The sequence below is a fragment of the Beta vulgaris genome, chromosome 5 (assembly GCF_026745355.1).
Source record: "Beta vulgaris subsp. vulgaris cultivar EL10 chromosome 5, EL10.2, whole genome shotgun sequence".
Taxonomy (NCBI): domain Eukaryota; kingdom Viridiplantae; phylum Streptophyta; class Magnoliopsida; order Caryophyllales; family Amaranthaceae; genus Beta; species Beta vulgaris.
Genome location: NC_079206.1, coordinates 10,155,272 through 10,171,718, shown reverse-complemented (window position 1 = coordinate 10,171,718; position 16,447 = coordinate 10,155,272). Strand labels below are relative to the sequence as shown.

Genomic DNA, 16,447 nt, shown 5'->3' with positions numbered 1-16,447 from the left:
AAAAAAAAGACTGCGCAGGAAGGGCTGCGCTTTTCCTAAAAGCGCAGCCCTACTAGTGAAGGGATGCGCTTTTTTAAAAAGCGCAACCCTTCTGCTATGTAGTTCAAAAGCGCAGCCCTTCTTACAAAAATTTGAAATAAAAAAGTTCGCGGGCTTCAAATATTAAGCGAGCTTCGTCAAATATATTATCCCTCATTCTCTCTCCTCTCTCACGTCCCTCATCCCTTCTCATCCTTCTCTCACGTCCCTCCTTCCTTTCCTCCTTCTCTCTCATCCTCTCTTCTCTCTAAAAAACTCCCAGAAACGTTGCGACAAAAACCCTGAAATGATTTGCACTAATCATGCCAACGGAGTCCGATTGCCTATTGTGATACCTTTTCGGAAGCGCAACGGCCTAATGAGTCAAACTCACCGCTATGTCGTGACGTTTAGGCTTTTTAAGCCATCCGAGTTCGTTTAAGGCTCCAAATAGGCATTTTAAGTATTTTCGAATTTTTTTTCCTTAATTATGTATTAGGATTTTGTTTTATGTATTTAAACATTATTAGGTTAATGTTTGGAGGTAGTTCTTGTATTTTCAGATCTATAATTTGTTAATCTTTGTTTTGATTAATGTTCTTGTATTTTCAAATCTATAATTTCTTCTCTTCTGTATATTAGTTTTTGTTCCTTTTCGTTTCGTTCTTTTTTGTTTGTTTTGGGTTTAGTTGCATTGTAGATCTATAATTTCTTCTCTTCTATATATTTGGATTTAAGTTGCATTGTAGATCTATAATTTCTTCTCTTTTGTATATTTGGGTTTAAGTTGCATTGTAGATCTATAATTTCTTCTCTTTTGGATTTGGATGGTTTACTTTAAAGTTTAATGCAAATGTTAAAATTCAGAAAATGTGAGATCAATAGTAAAAAAAATGTCGAAATTTTTTTTTATTATTTTTATTTTTTTTGGTAGGAAGGGCTGCGCTTTTACCTAAAAAGCGCAACCCTTCCTTGTGAAGGGCTGCGCTTGTCTAGCGCAGCCCTACTTAAAAAGTGAAGGGCTGCTATTGAAAGGGCTGTTGTCAAAAAGCGCAGCCCTACATGCCTTTTTCAGCGCAGCCCTTCTTCATTTTTTCACTAGTGTATTGGTCAAGCCGAGCCTACACTCTCGTTAGTTCGGCTAGTATGTTCATTTATGTTTTTTCGAACTCGAGTTGAGTTGTGACCAAGCGTTGACCGAACCGTTATCGAGTTGTTCACGAACAAGTTAGACCTATTAATATCTTTACTTTACTCGCCTCTTTTATATTCATTTTTTGAATATCTTTGTTTTTTGAGTTTATTCTTTGACAATAAAACTATTAAATTATTATCATGTAATAGTATATGATAAAAAAATATTTATATATACATACATAATACATTATTTCTATATACAAAAAAGTGATCGAGTCTATTCACGAGTTTGTAATAACTCAACTCAGCTCGAAGCTGAATGCGAACTCGAGTTAAGCTTACAACAAACCGAGCTTTGACCAAGCCAGGATCGAACCGTTCACGAACAAATCAGGTGGGTCATCACCCTGCTCACACCTCATCCCCAAAAAATACCCGCCTCTGGCGAGATCCTCATCCACGCATGACGCAGTGACACACCCAACCATCTTCATCTAACCATCTCCTTATTACAGTTTGCGGATTTCACAGGGCAAAAAGAAGAGAGAGAAAGCCGCAGTTTCACGCAGTTGCAGGTGAAAATTTATTGCTTCTTCTCTCATTTATTTCTCCCAACGTCACATAGCTTACCCACATTCAATTTAATTTCATTTCTTTGCAGTTCTACTTCGCTCAATTTTGCCCTTTTGTCCCACTTTTTAGGGGTAATCAGTGTTATCTACTTACTGGGTTTGCTACAAACTTTGATCATTCAACTATCAGAAAAATGTACAGTATTTTTTTAAAAAAAAAAATTATGAATTACCTCAAAAAATAAAATGAAATTCATGTGCTAACTGATTGAGTCGTCTTTATCAATTGTCCTTTCACATTTACTACCCTAACTCCTACTTCAATTTGTTAGTTGGAGTACAATCAATTGATTCTATTTTAGTGCACCTATTTTTACATATTTTAGCAGTAGGAAAAACGAAGAAAGGAGGTTTTTTGGGTACAAGTTTGAGTAATTGAGGGGAAACCCAGAAAAAAAAAATCAAAATTGGAGTTTTTAAATGGAGGGTTTGAGTATAGGTGAAGATAAAAGTATTGATGGGATGAGAGAGAATGGGGTTTCTACCCTCCATAGGCGCTCAAGGAGGTGACAACATTGCTTATATGCTCAAATTTGTGTTTATTTATAAGTTAGCTTTATTTGGTTATATAATTCAAATGGGTTGTTGAATCACCATTTGTTATCTAATTAGTTAAATATTCATGTGCTAGGAACATAACTATGTTGTATTTGTGGTTTAGTGCGAGTGTCTACAAGTCTTACCTACATAGTATGATAAAGGCGAAATGGTACATGCAAGTAGTATACTTTTGGGCTAATTTTACAAATCTTATTAGCGAATAGCGTTTTCGTACCCTGTACCCATTCTGGTCTCTACTACTAGGGAGGTCAAGTACACTAATATGTTTGCATTCCACAAATTGGAGTGATAAACTTCCCTTCATAGCTGCTAGGAATTTTTTCGGAATAGAGATTGTCGACATTGTTTGGCATTGAAAAATATTAACTTTCGCTAACCTATCATTAGTTTTAAATTTTGAGGAATGTCAGTAAGGGTGCTTTATTTCTTACATATTGGTAATTTTTTAAGCTTGCAAGTTATGGTATATGGTGATCCTGCAAGGGTAGTCAATGGGTGGCCTTTTATATTTGGGTGTGAAAAAGGGGAATTTTTCAAGAAAAAGCTCTTTGATATATTATGTAGGTTATGCAGATTTGGATGCCAATTATTTAGTACTCCAACTGAGAAGAAAATTAAATGTAATTTATCATTGTACCCGGCACCGTAATGGGATGTGTATATTACTGTCTAAATGTTTTGATCTTTCCTCTCTTCAGTGCTTCAGACAGGAATGGCGATATCTCAAAAATTGGAGTTCCTTATCTGATCGGCTGCAATCAAAACGTCTCTCTTGTAAGATCACATATCCCTAATAGCCAGTTTGATTAGAGCTTAATTCTATTCTGTTTGGAATATAAGGTAGTTGAAAGCGTCTGTAATAAGATTTTGTATTTTTGAAGCTTGCTTTGTGCATGCAATTGAAGGATGTGCATCGCTTTTGACGAATTTTGCACGCTTTTATGTGCTTCTGTTGTTCATAGGACTCACCATATTCCACGAGGACCTATGGCTCTCAAACCCCTCTTAACATCGATTCAAGTACAAGCTCATCAAATCACCGCTCCTCTTTGGAAAAGGATGTAAGTTACTATGTTGGATAATTTTTTCTTCTAAATTTTGTTCTATAGAGGATCTGTTTGCACACTTAAAGGAAGTATGTCTTAGCGAGTAGTATATCTTGCTTCTTGCTCTGAACTGGTTCAATTCATGAGTCTGTGGCTTGGGCAAGGGCCACATATGCTTGAATTAGTATTACTTATGAAATGGGGAGATCAACTAGCCGCATCCCACAGGTTTACTATATTATGTGTCTAGCATATTCCCTTACCGTGTGTTGCTGATTGCAGGTATATCTACTTCAATCACGTTTACAGCAAGAGAAGTCAATGCGCAATATGCTTGAGAAAGCGATTGGTCGGGCTTCTAGCGCTTTGTCTCCAGGTCATAGGCATTTTGCCTCTCAGGTAATCAGGATTTCGAACCAATTAGTAGTTACTAGTTAGTGACCTACACCAATGAAAATGTTTCTTGGAACTAATATCAATACCTAAGGACAAAACATATCTTACATATAGGAATTCGATAACTTAAATAAAACATGGACATGTGAAGAAAATGAAGAATTTGGTTGCTTTATGATTGACCTACTAGGGGCATATTTGACTTAGGAGCTTGAGTCCTCTTGCTTTCTAGCACTTAGTTGGATTTCCTTTAGATCAAGATGGAAGTTAAGTTAATTGCTACTTTTATCCTTTTGGCTTCTTGATATTAGTAACTGGCTCTAATGCTGTTATATTGTCTCAGACGAAAGAGCTGATTGCCGAGATTGAGCTACTTGAAGAAGAAGTTGCCAATAGAGAGCAGCATGTACTTTCTCTCTACAGGAACATCTTTGAACAGTGTGTCAGTCAGCCGTCATCTGTGCAAACCTCTGGCATGAGTTCCCCTGCTCATAAAAAAAACAAGGCAAGGAAACATCCTAGCATAATTTCAAGCGCTTTTTGTTCCTCGAAGAAGTTTCCTCTGCGAGCTCTTTCTTTAAAAAGCACTTCTGCGAAGAAAGACGGCAAGCTTAGACATTCCCCGTTATGCACGGGAAAAGTAGATATACATTTTGAGAAGCCTTGTTCTAACCAGACGAAGGTAATTTGCCAGACACTTTTCCTTCTTTTATTTATAAGATAACCGGTTTCATGGGATTCTTAGCTTAGTCATGAAGTAGGGAATTATTGCTGATTTTCATAAGAACGAAGAATAATTTTCATTTAAAGTTCGTAACTTTGTACCAAATCTTCTCTTGGTCAAGACAAGGATGTAGCTTGTCTGATTATACAAGATGATCAAAGGAACTATGATGCCCCAGCATTGCTTCTCAGTAAAGGTGCTTGATTGTGATGATGTCACACTTTTGCAGCGAAAGTCTGGTAGTTTCAATCAAATGCTAGGCTCCCCTTCAGTACATAGAATTTGATGACCAATTTCTATTTCCATTTTGAGGCCATTAGAAAGACATGTGACTTCTGCCTTTTTCGTATACCCCCTTCCCTCGCTTCTCTTCTCTTTCAGTTGTGTCTCGAACATAGGTAGTTTTGGAGAGATAAACATCGTACTTCCTCCGGGTTTTTTTTACTTGCATCATTTGTGTTTGCACAAGGACCAAGGCGAGGAGAGAGAAAAAAAGAAACCCGTGTAGAAGGAGAGAGAAAGAGAGAATATATTGCCAAAAACAGAAACAATGCAAGTAATAGGGAATTGCCAAAAGTGGGAAACGATGGAAGCCTAAAAAAAGGAAGTATAACACTTGCCAAAAAAAGGAAGTATAACACTTGCCCATCTGCTGGTTTCATAGTCTAGGCAACATGAGCCGTTGTATATCTGATGATTATGGCCAGACACTATAGCAGGATGCTCTTGCGCGGGTTGTTTTTGTTGTTGTATTAACCAAGTGCGTGGGATTTCTTTCCCTCATGGTTGGAGGTGGGGAGCACTGACCCCTAGATCTGTCCTTGCCGTCCTGTTGTGATGATGACATTGGACCAACAAGCTGGAGTGAATTAGTTATAAACTCTTTTCCATCTGCCACTGACGTGGCTTTCTTCAACATGCTGTCGTTTTCTCTGCTTTAGTTGCTTCCAACCCCCCTCCCTCTCTACTTTTGCATGTTATGATTCGTACTAATTAGTTTTAATGTTCTTTAGTTTCAGGTTCGCGGGAAGTCACCAGACACAGTAAAGAATTCTGGTCTGCGAACTTTAAAGGATTACCTACATCAGTGCCCTAGCAAGTTGTCTGAGGAAATGGTTAAGTGCATGGCCGCAGTTTATTGCTGGCTTTGCAGTGAATCGTCGACAAAATCTGAAAAATCACGGAATAATCAATCATCTGTTGTCTCAAGGTCCTGTGCTGATCGCGCCCCCCAACTTGGCAGCCAAAAAAATCAATATTCTAAATCCATGATAGAGATATCCTCAATGCCAACTGACAAAAAACAGATATCTCGTGCATCTTACGCAATCAGCAGCTATAGGTAGGTTCAATCCTAAAACAAGTTTTTTCATTAGGTGACAATGGCTCCTACAAGTGGTAAAAAACATAGTGTGCTGCAAACAAGTTTTAGTGTTCTGTAATCCAGTTGCTTAACAAAAAAGAAAATATAGAATACGGATAGATCAGTTGTTACTCTGCTCGTTTTTTAAATAAAAGATTCTAATTCATTAATAGCTGTAAATTTCAGTTGTACTAAATCACTATATCCGTTGTGGTCATATAAAATCTTAATTTCTTCTGGTGCATGGCACATAGATAAGTTTACCCTTATGAAATACAGATAACCTTTAGAGTGTGCAACTCTGTTTCTCCACTTGCAGAACACTCGTTGAGCAACTAGAAAGGGTGAATGTGAGCCACATGGAAGCTGAAGCCCAGATTGCTTTCTGGATCAACATCCATAATTCTCTCATTATGCATGTAAGGGATACAACATGAATTGTTATATAACTTGCATGCTAGCTTTTTTTAATATATATAGATAAGAACTCCTTGATCTTCTTCTTTTGCAGGCATATTTAGCATATGGAATCCCCCATAGTTCTCTGAGAAGACTAGCCCTGTTTCACAAGGTAGTGCAATTTTATGGTTACTTATTGAAATATTAATGCACCAAGTTGTGCTTGAATGTCTTTAGTGACAAGGGAAATTGTGGGGTACTCGTAGCAGTTCTCCCTTGACGATTAATACTCCCTCTGTTTTTTTTTATCATTCACATTTTCATGTGCGCATCTCTCAATGCACCTCTTTGAACTTAAATATCTCTCATTATATATTAGCAAAAATTATAACGATTGAATATTAATAAAGTACTAAATGAGATGAATCAAACAAGACCCGACATGACTATATTTTTTTCTTATAAATTGACAAAATTGAGAAGATTCTCTCTAAATATAAATAGTGTCAAGAATAAAATTCCAAGTGAGAAAGATAAAAAAAAAAAAAAAAAAAACACGGAGTATCACTCTAACATCAAAGTGATATATTTTCCTTTCCTGTACTTCTCAGTGCTATTCTCCTATAAAGGGTTAAAAATAAAGATCCTGCTGTTTGGAAGGGATCCAGATAGTTTAGGAACAAAGACTTGAACAACAAATTTTATCAGGGAAACTAAACAACTTGGAAGCTGGGAAGGGTGACTCCTTAATAGCTGAGAATAGAACACTGACATTTGATTAAGGAAAAAGGTAGCAGAAACGGATTGTCGGAAGCCACAACTGACGTTTTGAAGCTATTGGATTTCTGTCCTCTGATCAGAAAACAAGTTTTAAAGAAAAATTGCCTTTTGACTTATATGTCCAAGATTTTGAAGTGGTGGCCAAAGTTCTTTTTTATCAAAAAGTACGAGCTTAATCATTTAGGAACTGATATGGCTTTTCACAATTTATGCATCATACACCCTGGTGAATTGAAAGCTTTCTCTGTATAGTGCAGGCGGCCTACAACATTGGTGGAATTGTTGTCACTGCAAATGCCATAGAACACACAATATTCTGCTTCCGTACACCTCGAATTGGCGGGGTAACTGCTTCTGGCTATTCTGATTTAGTAATACAGCTTAACGGTTGTTGCGTGCAAGTTGAACCTGGAAAACTGCTAGGTCTGATACTTGCTGCTCCTGGTTTTGCTTTCACAAATATAGTACAAACAGAATCACTAATTTGTCTTTGGCTTTCTAAAACAGTGATTCTCCCTGAAAATAATCACAATTTATGTTTATGATGTCTTTATTATACTTGTTTGAATTTTTTATTCTATCGCACTGATATCTCTGCTCAATTATCCGAGCAGAAACCCTTTGTTTACAATGAAAATTCATATGAATTTTGTAAATTCAACTTCAAACATGTAGAATATTCTCTTTGGAATTGAGATATGGCTCTTCATTATTTTATTTCGATGTCCACTGGCTCATTTGACTCTGTTATAATTTGCTTCACCTTTACAAGTTTAAGCCTGTCGACTTGTGGGAAATAACCCCTTTGCATATATATACCTGCAATTAACAAGTTAAGGAGCTGTTTGGGAATGTCACGTATTTTGCTTCACTTATACTTGACTACTACTTGTCAGAAATTATTTTTCTGGACCAATTAGAAGATTCCTTGATGTGCGGCGATGGTTGATTTGATTTTGGTTGCAGAATACTCTCTTATATGTCTGTTTCGATGTTTTTTTACTTACATTTGTAGAAATTACATTATCTGTCCGCATCACTAAGTGATTTTCCTGAACAACTGAATCAAAGGAGTTGATGGAATATTTTCATTATGAAAACTACTGTTTCTTTTTTCCGCTTAAAAACATTCCTTCACTATTTCTTGTTTCCTTGTACAGTGGGTTGAAACCTTCCTGTCGACTGCCTTCAGGAAGAAATCTGGAGATGAGAAGCAACTCCTTTCTTCAAAAATCAGTCTTCCTGATTCACAGCCCCTTGTTTCCTTTGCGCTCTGCACTGGGGCCTTTTCCGATCCAGTGGTAAGCTTCCTTGCTAATGGAATACTTACATGAATGATTTTAGTATAAAGCGTCTAATACAAGTCTCATCTCAATCTTTCCCATAATAAAAACGTCAGCTGTTGTGAATATATCAATCAAAAATGTAGATGAGTTCCTATTATGCAGCTTACCTTTGTTGTTCTCTTTGTTTTTGTAGTATATATAATACCTTTCTCTTGGAGTTTATCTAGTAGGGCTAGGGCCAGAAATTTGGTAAACAAGTCTTGTTCGTGGTATGTTTTGTTTCATTGCGAGTTGGTCATAAGATATATCAAAATCATATAAAATGCAGGATACTTGCATAACATGACAAATCGAACAAATTGAATTTGGTTTGATTTTCTCTTAGTAGCTTCATGTTTGCGCCATTTTGGTTTTGGTCGTGTTGTCATGTCTTGTCAGCTCTGATTTAATTTGCGCGGACCTGATTAAAGCCATACCATTTTCTAGCCCCAACTATGGCTTGGCAGGTCCAGGGCCAAATTCAATTTTTAGAGCAGTTTTTTTAGCCACTCAGCCTGATTCGTTCGAGTTGGGTAGATTTCTTGGCCTGGAATGTGGCCAGGCCCGATGACCCAGGTTAAAATGGACCAGATCCTCCTGCGGCCTATGATCTGCTTTAATTTGTGTACTCAAATCTCGATAACGTGATTCACGTATGAAATTATGGTTTTGACATGCAGCTGAAGGTCTACACAGCAGCCAATGTCAGAAGCGAGTTAGAACAGGCAAAGATGGAATTTCTTCAAACCAACATAGTAGTGAAGAAGTCGAAGGTGTTCCTACCAAAAATGCTTGAAAGGTTTTCCAGAGAAGCTTCCATGGGATCAGACGAACTCCTCAAGTGGGTCGGCGAGAACGTTGATAGGAAGCTCCAGGACTCTATTCAACTATGCCTTGATTCTAAGAACTGCAAGAAAGCATCTCAGATAATTGAGTGGTTACAGTACAGCTCTAAATTTAGATATGCATTCTCAGGAAAACTTGCCTCAAAGCCTTGGTGGGTCTAGTTTATTACTAGGATGAGTATGTTGATGTTAAAATCAAGATGTTGCATGTCCATTTTTGTTTTACCAAGTAGTACATGGTCACTTCAAGACTGTTATCTTAGTCATAGAGGTCTTGGGTTCGAATTTTGCAAGTGTGAAATTTGGGGTAGAGTTTCCCTTATTTCTCCTGGCCCTTCTTTACTCTCAAGTATTGACCCGTAAATGTCAGACCTTCGAGGTCTTAGAAAATTTTCGATTTATGTTTTACGATATCACAAACAATTATTGATCTTTCCCTAGACTACTTGTACAGGAGTTTCTTAGGCCCTCTTGAACCCATATTAATCTATGAGTTAATTTCATGAATTTGTCTTGTAAGAGACCGTCTACTTTTAAATTAAAATTAGGCAATGGTAAGCCCAATATTAAAAAGAAAATTAGCCCAACAGTAACTAGGTTAATTTTTTTCGGTGACTAGTTTAATCCATTTAGTGACTACTTCTACTTTTATGTTAAAATTAGACTTTTTTTTAATAATTTTTGTAATTTCATTGAGAAATAAAGTATAGAATTAAAGATGTTTTTTATTATTTCGTAAGTAGATGGTATACATGTTACATTCAGAAAGTTAGTGGACCAGGGAGTCCTGAAAGAAAGGGACACTAGGAGAATTTTTTTTTTTTTTTTTTTTTTTGTTGAGGGAATAAAAAGAGTTCCCGCGAGAAATATTAGGGAGAGTTTGTTAAGAGAGCGTGGAGTGGGGCAGAAGAAATAGTAAATTCTGGTGGAAGGGAGAGATAATTATGGTATGAACAGAGATAAAATAGGGGGAATGGAGTTAATCTGTTAAATTGGTGGGAGATATTGAATATTCCCCATTAAATAAAGAATAAGTAGTGCCAGTCTCATCTCCTTTTTATTAACATTAAGAAATTAGAAAAGAAAGGTAAAAGTTTATCTTTATGCCGAGTTAGTCTTGCGTGGACCTGGTTCACAATAATATTATTGTGGATTAAAGTCATTAATTTAATATAGTGATTTTTTTTTTCATATAATAACTTTTTAAAATTTTTACAGAAAAATTCTACTTGATTAGAATTCACTCAAGTAACCAGAAGTATACAGGAGGGTTGTAGGCCTGGTGGCCAATGGACCCTCGACTCCTCAATCCTCATATAGAATGAAGTTGAAGAAAATATCCCACCAAACTCATAAAATTTAGCTTACGTCCAATTAGTTGTAATTTAATTAAATTTCCGAAAGATACATGTAAGTAAGAGGGTTTCTTTAAGAAGAAGGTGAGGCTATCTTAAGGGAAGAAGGATAGGAATATCTTCTACTAACTACTAAGGTAGGCCTTTAGTATAAATTTACTCAAAGTACTCGAAAGTAGGGATGGTAACGGGTCGGATTTTAAATCCGAGTCCGACTCCGACATCCGACTTTGACCCGTCTTAAAATTCGAACATCCGACTCTTAATTTGACCCGACTTAAAATCCGCACATCTGACTTGAAATTCGCACATCCAACTCCGATCCTGATCTGACTTATTTTTCCGTCCATATTTTATAATAGAAAAGTCTTCTATAATACAATAATCTAATCAGTAATCATATGGAAATCTTATATAGTACAAATAATCTAAATATTACTATTATTTTTAACAATCATTTCTTCCATGAGAAAATCTTATATAATACAATTGGCTTAAAAACGAAGTCAGGTTATTCGTAAATACTACATTAAAATAAACAAGGAAAAAGGATTAGTTGACTTAAAGCCAAGGTCGTAGTCGGATTATTTTATTAGATCCGACTCCGACTCTCCTACGATTCGGAGTCGGACTTTTAAAACAGAGTCGGATTCAGATTATTTTTTGTTAGAGTCATCTCGAATTTTTCTTTCGGAGCGGACTAGGGTCGGATTCAGACTGGACTGCCATTCCTACTCGGAACTCGGAAGGGAGAGGTCGTCATTAAGGATTGAACCAACTACTTGTTGACAAATATATTTAGTTTTTAAGCTGATCCAGGTGGGTTGATAACGAATCAAATAATTAATGGGTTGAATTGGGCCATCGTACGAGAGGACTACAACTTAATGAACTTATTGGTTGTGATACCTGATAAAAAGTGAGAGAGATTTACCAAATTAGGCAATCCAAGTCCTTTTCTATTTTCTTGAGGGGAAACCAACCCAAATCTTAAGATTAAATTTGTTTTAGGAAAAGACTTTCTATTGCTTTTTTCCAAATAAAATGTAATATATTGCATGTAGCTGTTGTGAAAACAGTGGAATGACCAATTCCACTGTTGAACACAGTGAAGTCCACTGCCATGCATTCAATGCATGGTAAGTTTTTCTTGCCGTTATTGTTGATTTATGCAAATACACAGTAAGATTTGTGCCTATAATACTACCATTTGTGAATACACCGAACATCAATGCAATACAATACTCTCTGATATATTTGCATAACTTCTCTCTCTATTTCTCACAACACGTTATCAGCACGAGTGTTCTACCGGAAATTTTTTTTAAGGTATCTTTAAAATTTTTACATCCATTTTGTTTTTAAGTTTAAATTTTTTTCTCCAAGCCCAACCCTTTTACTACCCGAACATGGACCAACAAAGTAACGGGATTAACATTGTTTTACACAATGTCTCTGTCTCGGGTATTTATTTTTGGATAGAGCGAAACAATGTGCCATTCACTACCAACCCAGCGAGGGGAACTGTAATACAGCCCCGACCCAGTAACCGTAACAACGGTACAAATACTCATACCAGAGAAAACCCACAAACCCCTGTTCCCAACACCAATAATAACCCTCCTATACAACCAGCTGAAAATCAACCTCCGCCCAGTAATAAAAGAGATAGAGATGAACAGGAAGAAACTAGTAGTAAACGTCACCATACTACTAACGCAGAAAACAAATAATTTTAACGCCACCTTCATGGAGGGCAAGGACATTTTATTTACGTTATTTTATTTTATCTGCTCTTAAACCGCCTATATGGACAGGTTAATTTTTTTATTGCCACCTATATGGACGGCCTAGTGAAGATAGCATTATTATGTCTTATATGTGCAATAATGTCGTATGTATGCAGGGAACAAGCATTCAGAACATTATTATATATTATTGTCTCTAATCTTCTACTTTTTTTTTATTTATAGTTACATATATTATATTACCAATTTACTAGCATGCTCTAATATATATTTGTCAATATTAGAATTTTATTGCGTTGTATATTTTTTAACTGTATATGAACTGCACAGTTAGGGATAACCCTCTATAAAAGCGGATTACCATCCCCATTTTCACCACATATCCCTTATCTTCTTCCGATTTTTTTTCTCTAAACCCACAAATTTTTTTCCTTCTTCCTCAACCTTCCGGCCACCATGTTTAACGCCGACGACAACCGTCCTCCACCCTCATCTTCCTCTTTTGAAGAGGATTTTAGGAAAATAAAACTCTACTTATTTCTTATAGCCGGTTTCTTTTTCCTCCTCATGGCATTAATGATATATCTCCTAATACATAAATAGGAGACAAAAAAAAAAATTTCCCCCGGAAGAATGGCGAAAAATGCACATGAATATCAATTTTTTTGTCTTTAAGTGCATTTTAGGAAGTTTTTTTTGTTTATTCACTTGTTGTATTTTGTTTCTATTTTTGGTATTTTCTTGTTTTTTTTGCTTAGCTTCATTATTGTTGTCGCTATTTTAGTTTTTTTTGTTTGTATTATTTATCTATAATAATAATGATATAAATCAAGGGGAGATAATATATATATGTGATTTATCATCATTACTAATTTCAAATATTTACCTATTTGTAGTCAAAAGAATGGGAGATCTAGTGAAAAGACAATTTAACATACTAGATCTATCTGGGCAAAAGTTTTTAGAATGGACGGTGGACGCCCAAATGAATTTAAAGGCCCAAGGACTGGAACATACAATTAAAGATGTGACAACCCAACAAGGGGATGCAACTACAACAGCCGCATCAGTTAAAATTGCGACTGTACAAGAAAAGGCAAAAGCCTTAGTCCTCCTAAGACATCATTTACATGAAAGTTTAAAAAGTGAATATCTACTTGTGGATGATCCAAAAGAACTATGGGATAGCCTAAATGAAAGATATGGGCATCACAAAAATGTGCTTCTCCCAAAGGCACATTATGACTGGACCAATCTGAGGTTCCAGGATTTTAAAACGGTCAGTGATTACAATTCAACATTGTTTAGAATTGTATCATTGTTAAGATATTGTGATCATCCCATCACAGAAGAGCAAATGATAAACAAAACGCTCTCCACTTTCCACGCCTCTAATATCATATTGGCAGAACAATACAGGTTCAGAGCTTTCAAAAAGTACTCTGAGCTAATCTCAGTACTACTTGTGGCTGAACAAAATAATGATCTTTTGCTGAAAAATCATAATCTTAGACCTACGGGGTCTTCAGCCACTCATGAGATAAATGCTATAGAAAGCTCTAATCCACCAGAAGCAAATGCTATACATAGTGGTGGACGCGGTAATTACAACGGTCGTGGGAGAGGACGTGGTAATTACCGTGGCCGAGGGCGTGGACGTGGAAGAGGCCGATTTTCCCCAAGAAATAATAATTTTAAACATTCTGATAAAAATTGGGGACAATCATCTGGAAATCAAGGCAGACGTCCTATAAAGGAAATGATACTTGCCATAGATGTGGCATGACGGGCACTGGGGCCGCACATGTCGTACTGCCAAACATTTGGTAGATCTATATCAAGCTTCAATAAAAAACAAAGGAAAAAATGCTGAAGCAAACTTTGTTAATGAAGCCACTACATCCATGCCCAGCCTTGATGTTTCAGATTTTTTTATGGATGATGCTGAAGTTGAAAATAAGTTTGTTTAGATCACAATGATTAATGTGCTTAGTTTATTTCAACTGCTTCAATATCCACTTTCATGTATTTGTTCCTTATTATTAATAAAAATACGTATTTTTCTTATACTAATCATCGTATTTATTATTTATGAAGATATGAATTCATCAGAAGTTGGAACTAAAGAACAATGTCTCCTGGACAGTGGGACAACACACACCATATTGAAAAATAAAGAGTATTTTTCAAAACTTACAATATTCCAAGCAAATGTTAGTACAATTTCTGGGACAGCCAAGCTAATTGAAGGCTCTGGAAAAGCTTGCATTATATTTCCAAATGGGACAAAATTGATAATTAATGACGCATTATATTCGAGTAAATCTCGAAGGAACCTCATAAGTTTCAAAGATGTACGTCAGAATGGTTACCATTTGGAAACAATGACAGTGAACAAAGAGGAATTCATATGCCTAACGGCAGAGAAAAACGGCAAGAAATACATCTATGAAAAATTGCCAGCAATTTCCTCGGGACTATATCGCATAGATATACGTCCGATTGAAATTAATATGATATCTAACCAGAAGTTAGATAATAGAAAATCATTTACTCTATGGCATGACCGATTAGGCCATCCTGGCACAGGAATGATGCATAGAATCATTGAAAACTCAATTGGACACTCTATAAAGAATGTCAAAATTCCTCGGTCAAATGAATTAACATGCTCTGCATGCTCACTTGGCAAATTGATAATCAGACCATCTATAAATAAGATTGCCACTGAATCTCCAATGTTTTTAGAAAGAATTCAAGGAGATATTTGTGGGCCTATTCATCCTGCATGTGGACCATTTCGTTATTTCATGGTATTAATTGATGCCTCTACTCGATGGTCACATGTGAGCCTTCTGTCAAGCAGAAATGTTGCATTTGCAAAACTTTTGGCTCAAATAATTCGATTAAGAACTCAATTCCCAGATCATACAATAAAGAAAATAAGATTAGACAATGCTGGGGAATTTACATCCCAAACATTTAATGACTATTGCATGTCTATTGGGATTATTGTTGAGCACCCTGTACCTCATGTACATACACAAAATGGTCTTGCTGAATCATTAATCAAAAGACTACAATTAATTGCAAGACCATTAATAATGAGGTCAAAATTGCCATCTACTACTTGGGGTCATGCTATATTACATGCGGCAACATTGATAAGATTAAGGCCGACAGCCTATCACAAATTCTCACCATTACAATTAGTATCTGGTCGAGAACCGAATATCTCACATTTGAGAATTTTTGGGTGCGCTGTACATGTACCTATTGCTCCTCCCCAACGTACTAAAATGGGTCCACAAAGAAGGATGGGAATATATGTTGGATTTGAATCTCCATCAATTATCAAATATTTAGAGCCAACAACTGGTGATCTATTTACGGCTCGATTTGCCGACTGTCATTTTAATGAGTCGGTATTCCCATCCTTAGGGGGAGAGAAAGTGGACCCACAAAATATAAAATCGGAAATTACATGGAACGCATCGCAAATGTCGTTTCTGGACCCGAGAACAAATTCATGTGAACAAGAAGTCAAGAAAATTGTTCATCTGCAAAGTATTGCAAACCAATTGCCAGATGCATTCACAGATTCTAAGAAAGTGACAAAGTCACATGTACCTGCTGCGAATGCTCCGGAACGGATTGAAATTCCTAATGACAATAAGGCAATTGAAAATGAGTCAATAGCACGTCGAAAACGTGGCAGACCACCCGGTTCTAAAGATTTAAAACCGAGAAAAATGAAAAGGCAAGGGGAGACAACGAACGAAATTAATATAAATCTCCCAACAGAGCATGATGAAAACAAAAATGAAGAGAAACGTGTTCCAGAAGAAAAGGAACATGAAAGCATAGACAACAATGAAACTTCAATTAATTATGTTTCTACAAAGAGACAATGGAATCGAAAAGATGTTGTCTTGAATGAAATTTTTGCTTACTCGATAGCGGTTGAAATGACATACGATGAAAATGATGTAGAGCCAAATACAGTTGATGAATGTCGCCGTAGAAAAGATTGGCCAAAATGGAAAGAGGCAATTCAAGCAGAATTGAGATCACTTGAAAAACGTGAAGTATTCGGTCAAATAACCCAAATACCAAAA

General features: G+C 36.3%; 1 protein-coding gene across 5 annotated transcripts; it reads left to right on the top strand.

Annotated features, from left to right (window-relative positions):
• The first annotated feature begins 1,573 nt into the window (after window positions 1–1,573).
• Window positions 1,574–9,659, top strand: LOC104892760 (uncharacterized). 5 transcript variants are annotated; one of them, XM_048644963.2, is made up of 11 exons: window positions 1,574–1,730; window positions 3,047–3,188; window positions 3,311–3,409; window positions 3,677–3,793; window positions 4,134–4,472; window positions 5,528–5,856; window positions 6,197–6,296; window positions 6,389–6,448; window positions 7,314–7,400; window positions 8,217–8,357; window positions 9,062–9,659. In XM_048644963.2, exons 4-11 carry the CDS (start codon window positions 3,716–3,718, stop codon window positions 9,386–9,388), a joined length of 1,461 nt encoding a protein of 486 aa, XP_048500920.1. In that variant the 5' UTR covers window positions 1,574–1,730; window positions 3,047–3,188; window positions 3,311–3,409; window positions 3,677–3,715; the 3' UTR covers window positions 9,389–9,659. The 5 variants fall into 5 exon arrangements, with proteins under 5 accessions (XP_048500920.1, XP_010677053.2, XP_048500919.1 ...); XM_010678751.4 differs by lacking the exon at window positions 1,574–1,730 and adding an exon at window positions 1,886–2,293 and having other exon boundaries at window positions 3,047–3,122; window positions 5,534–5,856; XM_010678752.4 differs by lacking the exon at window positions 1,574–1,730 and adding an exon at window positions 1,887–2,293 and having other exon boundaries at window positions 3,055–3,122.
• Window positions 9,660–16,447: the final 6,788 nt, after the last annotated feature.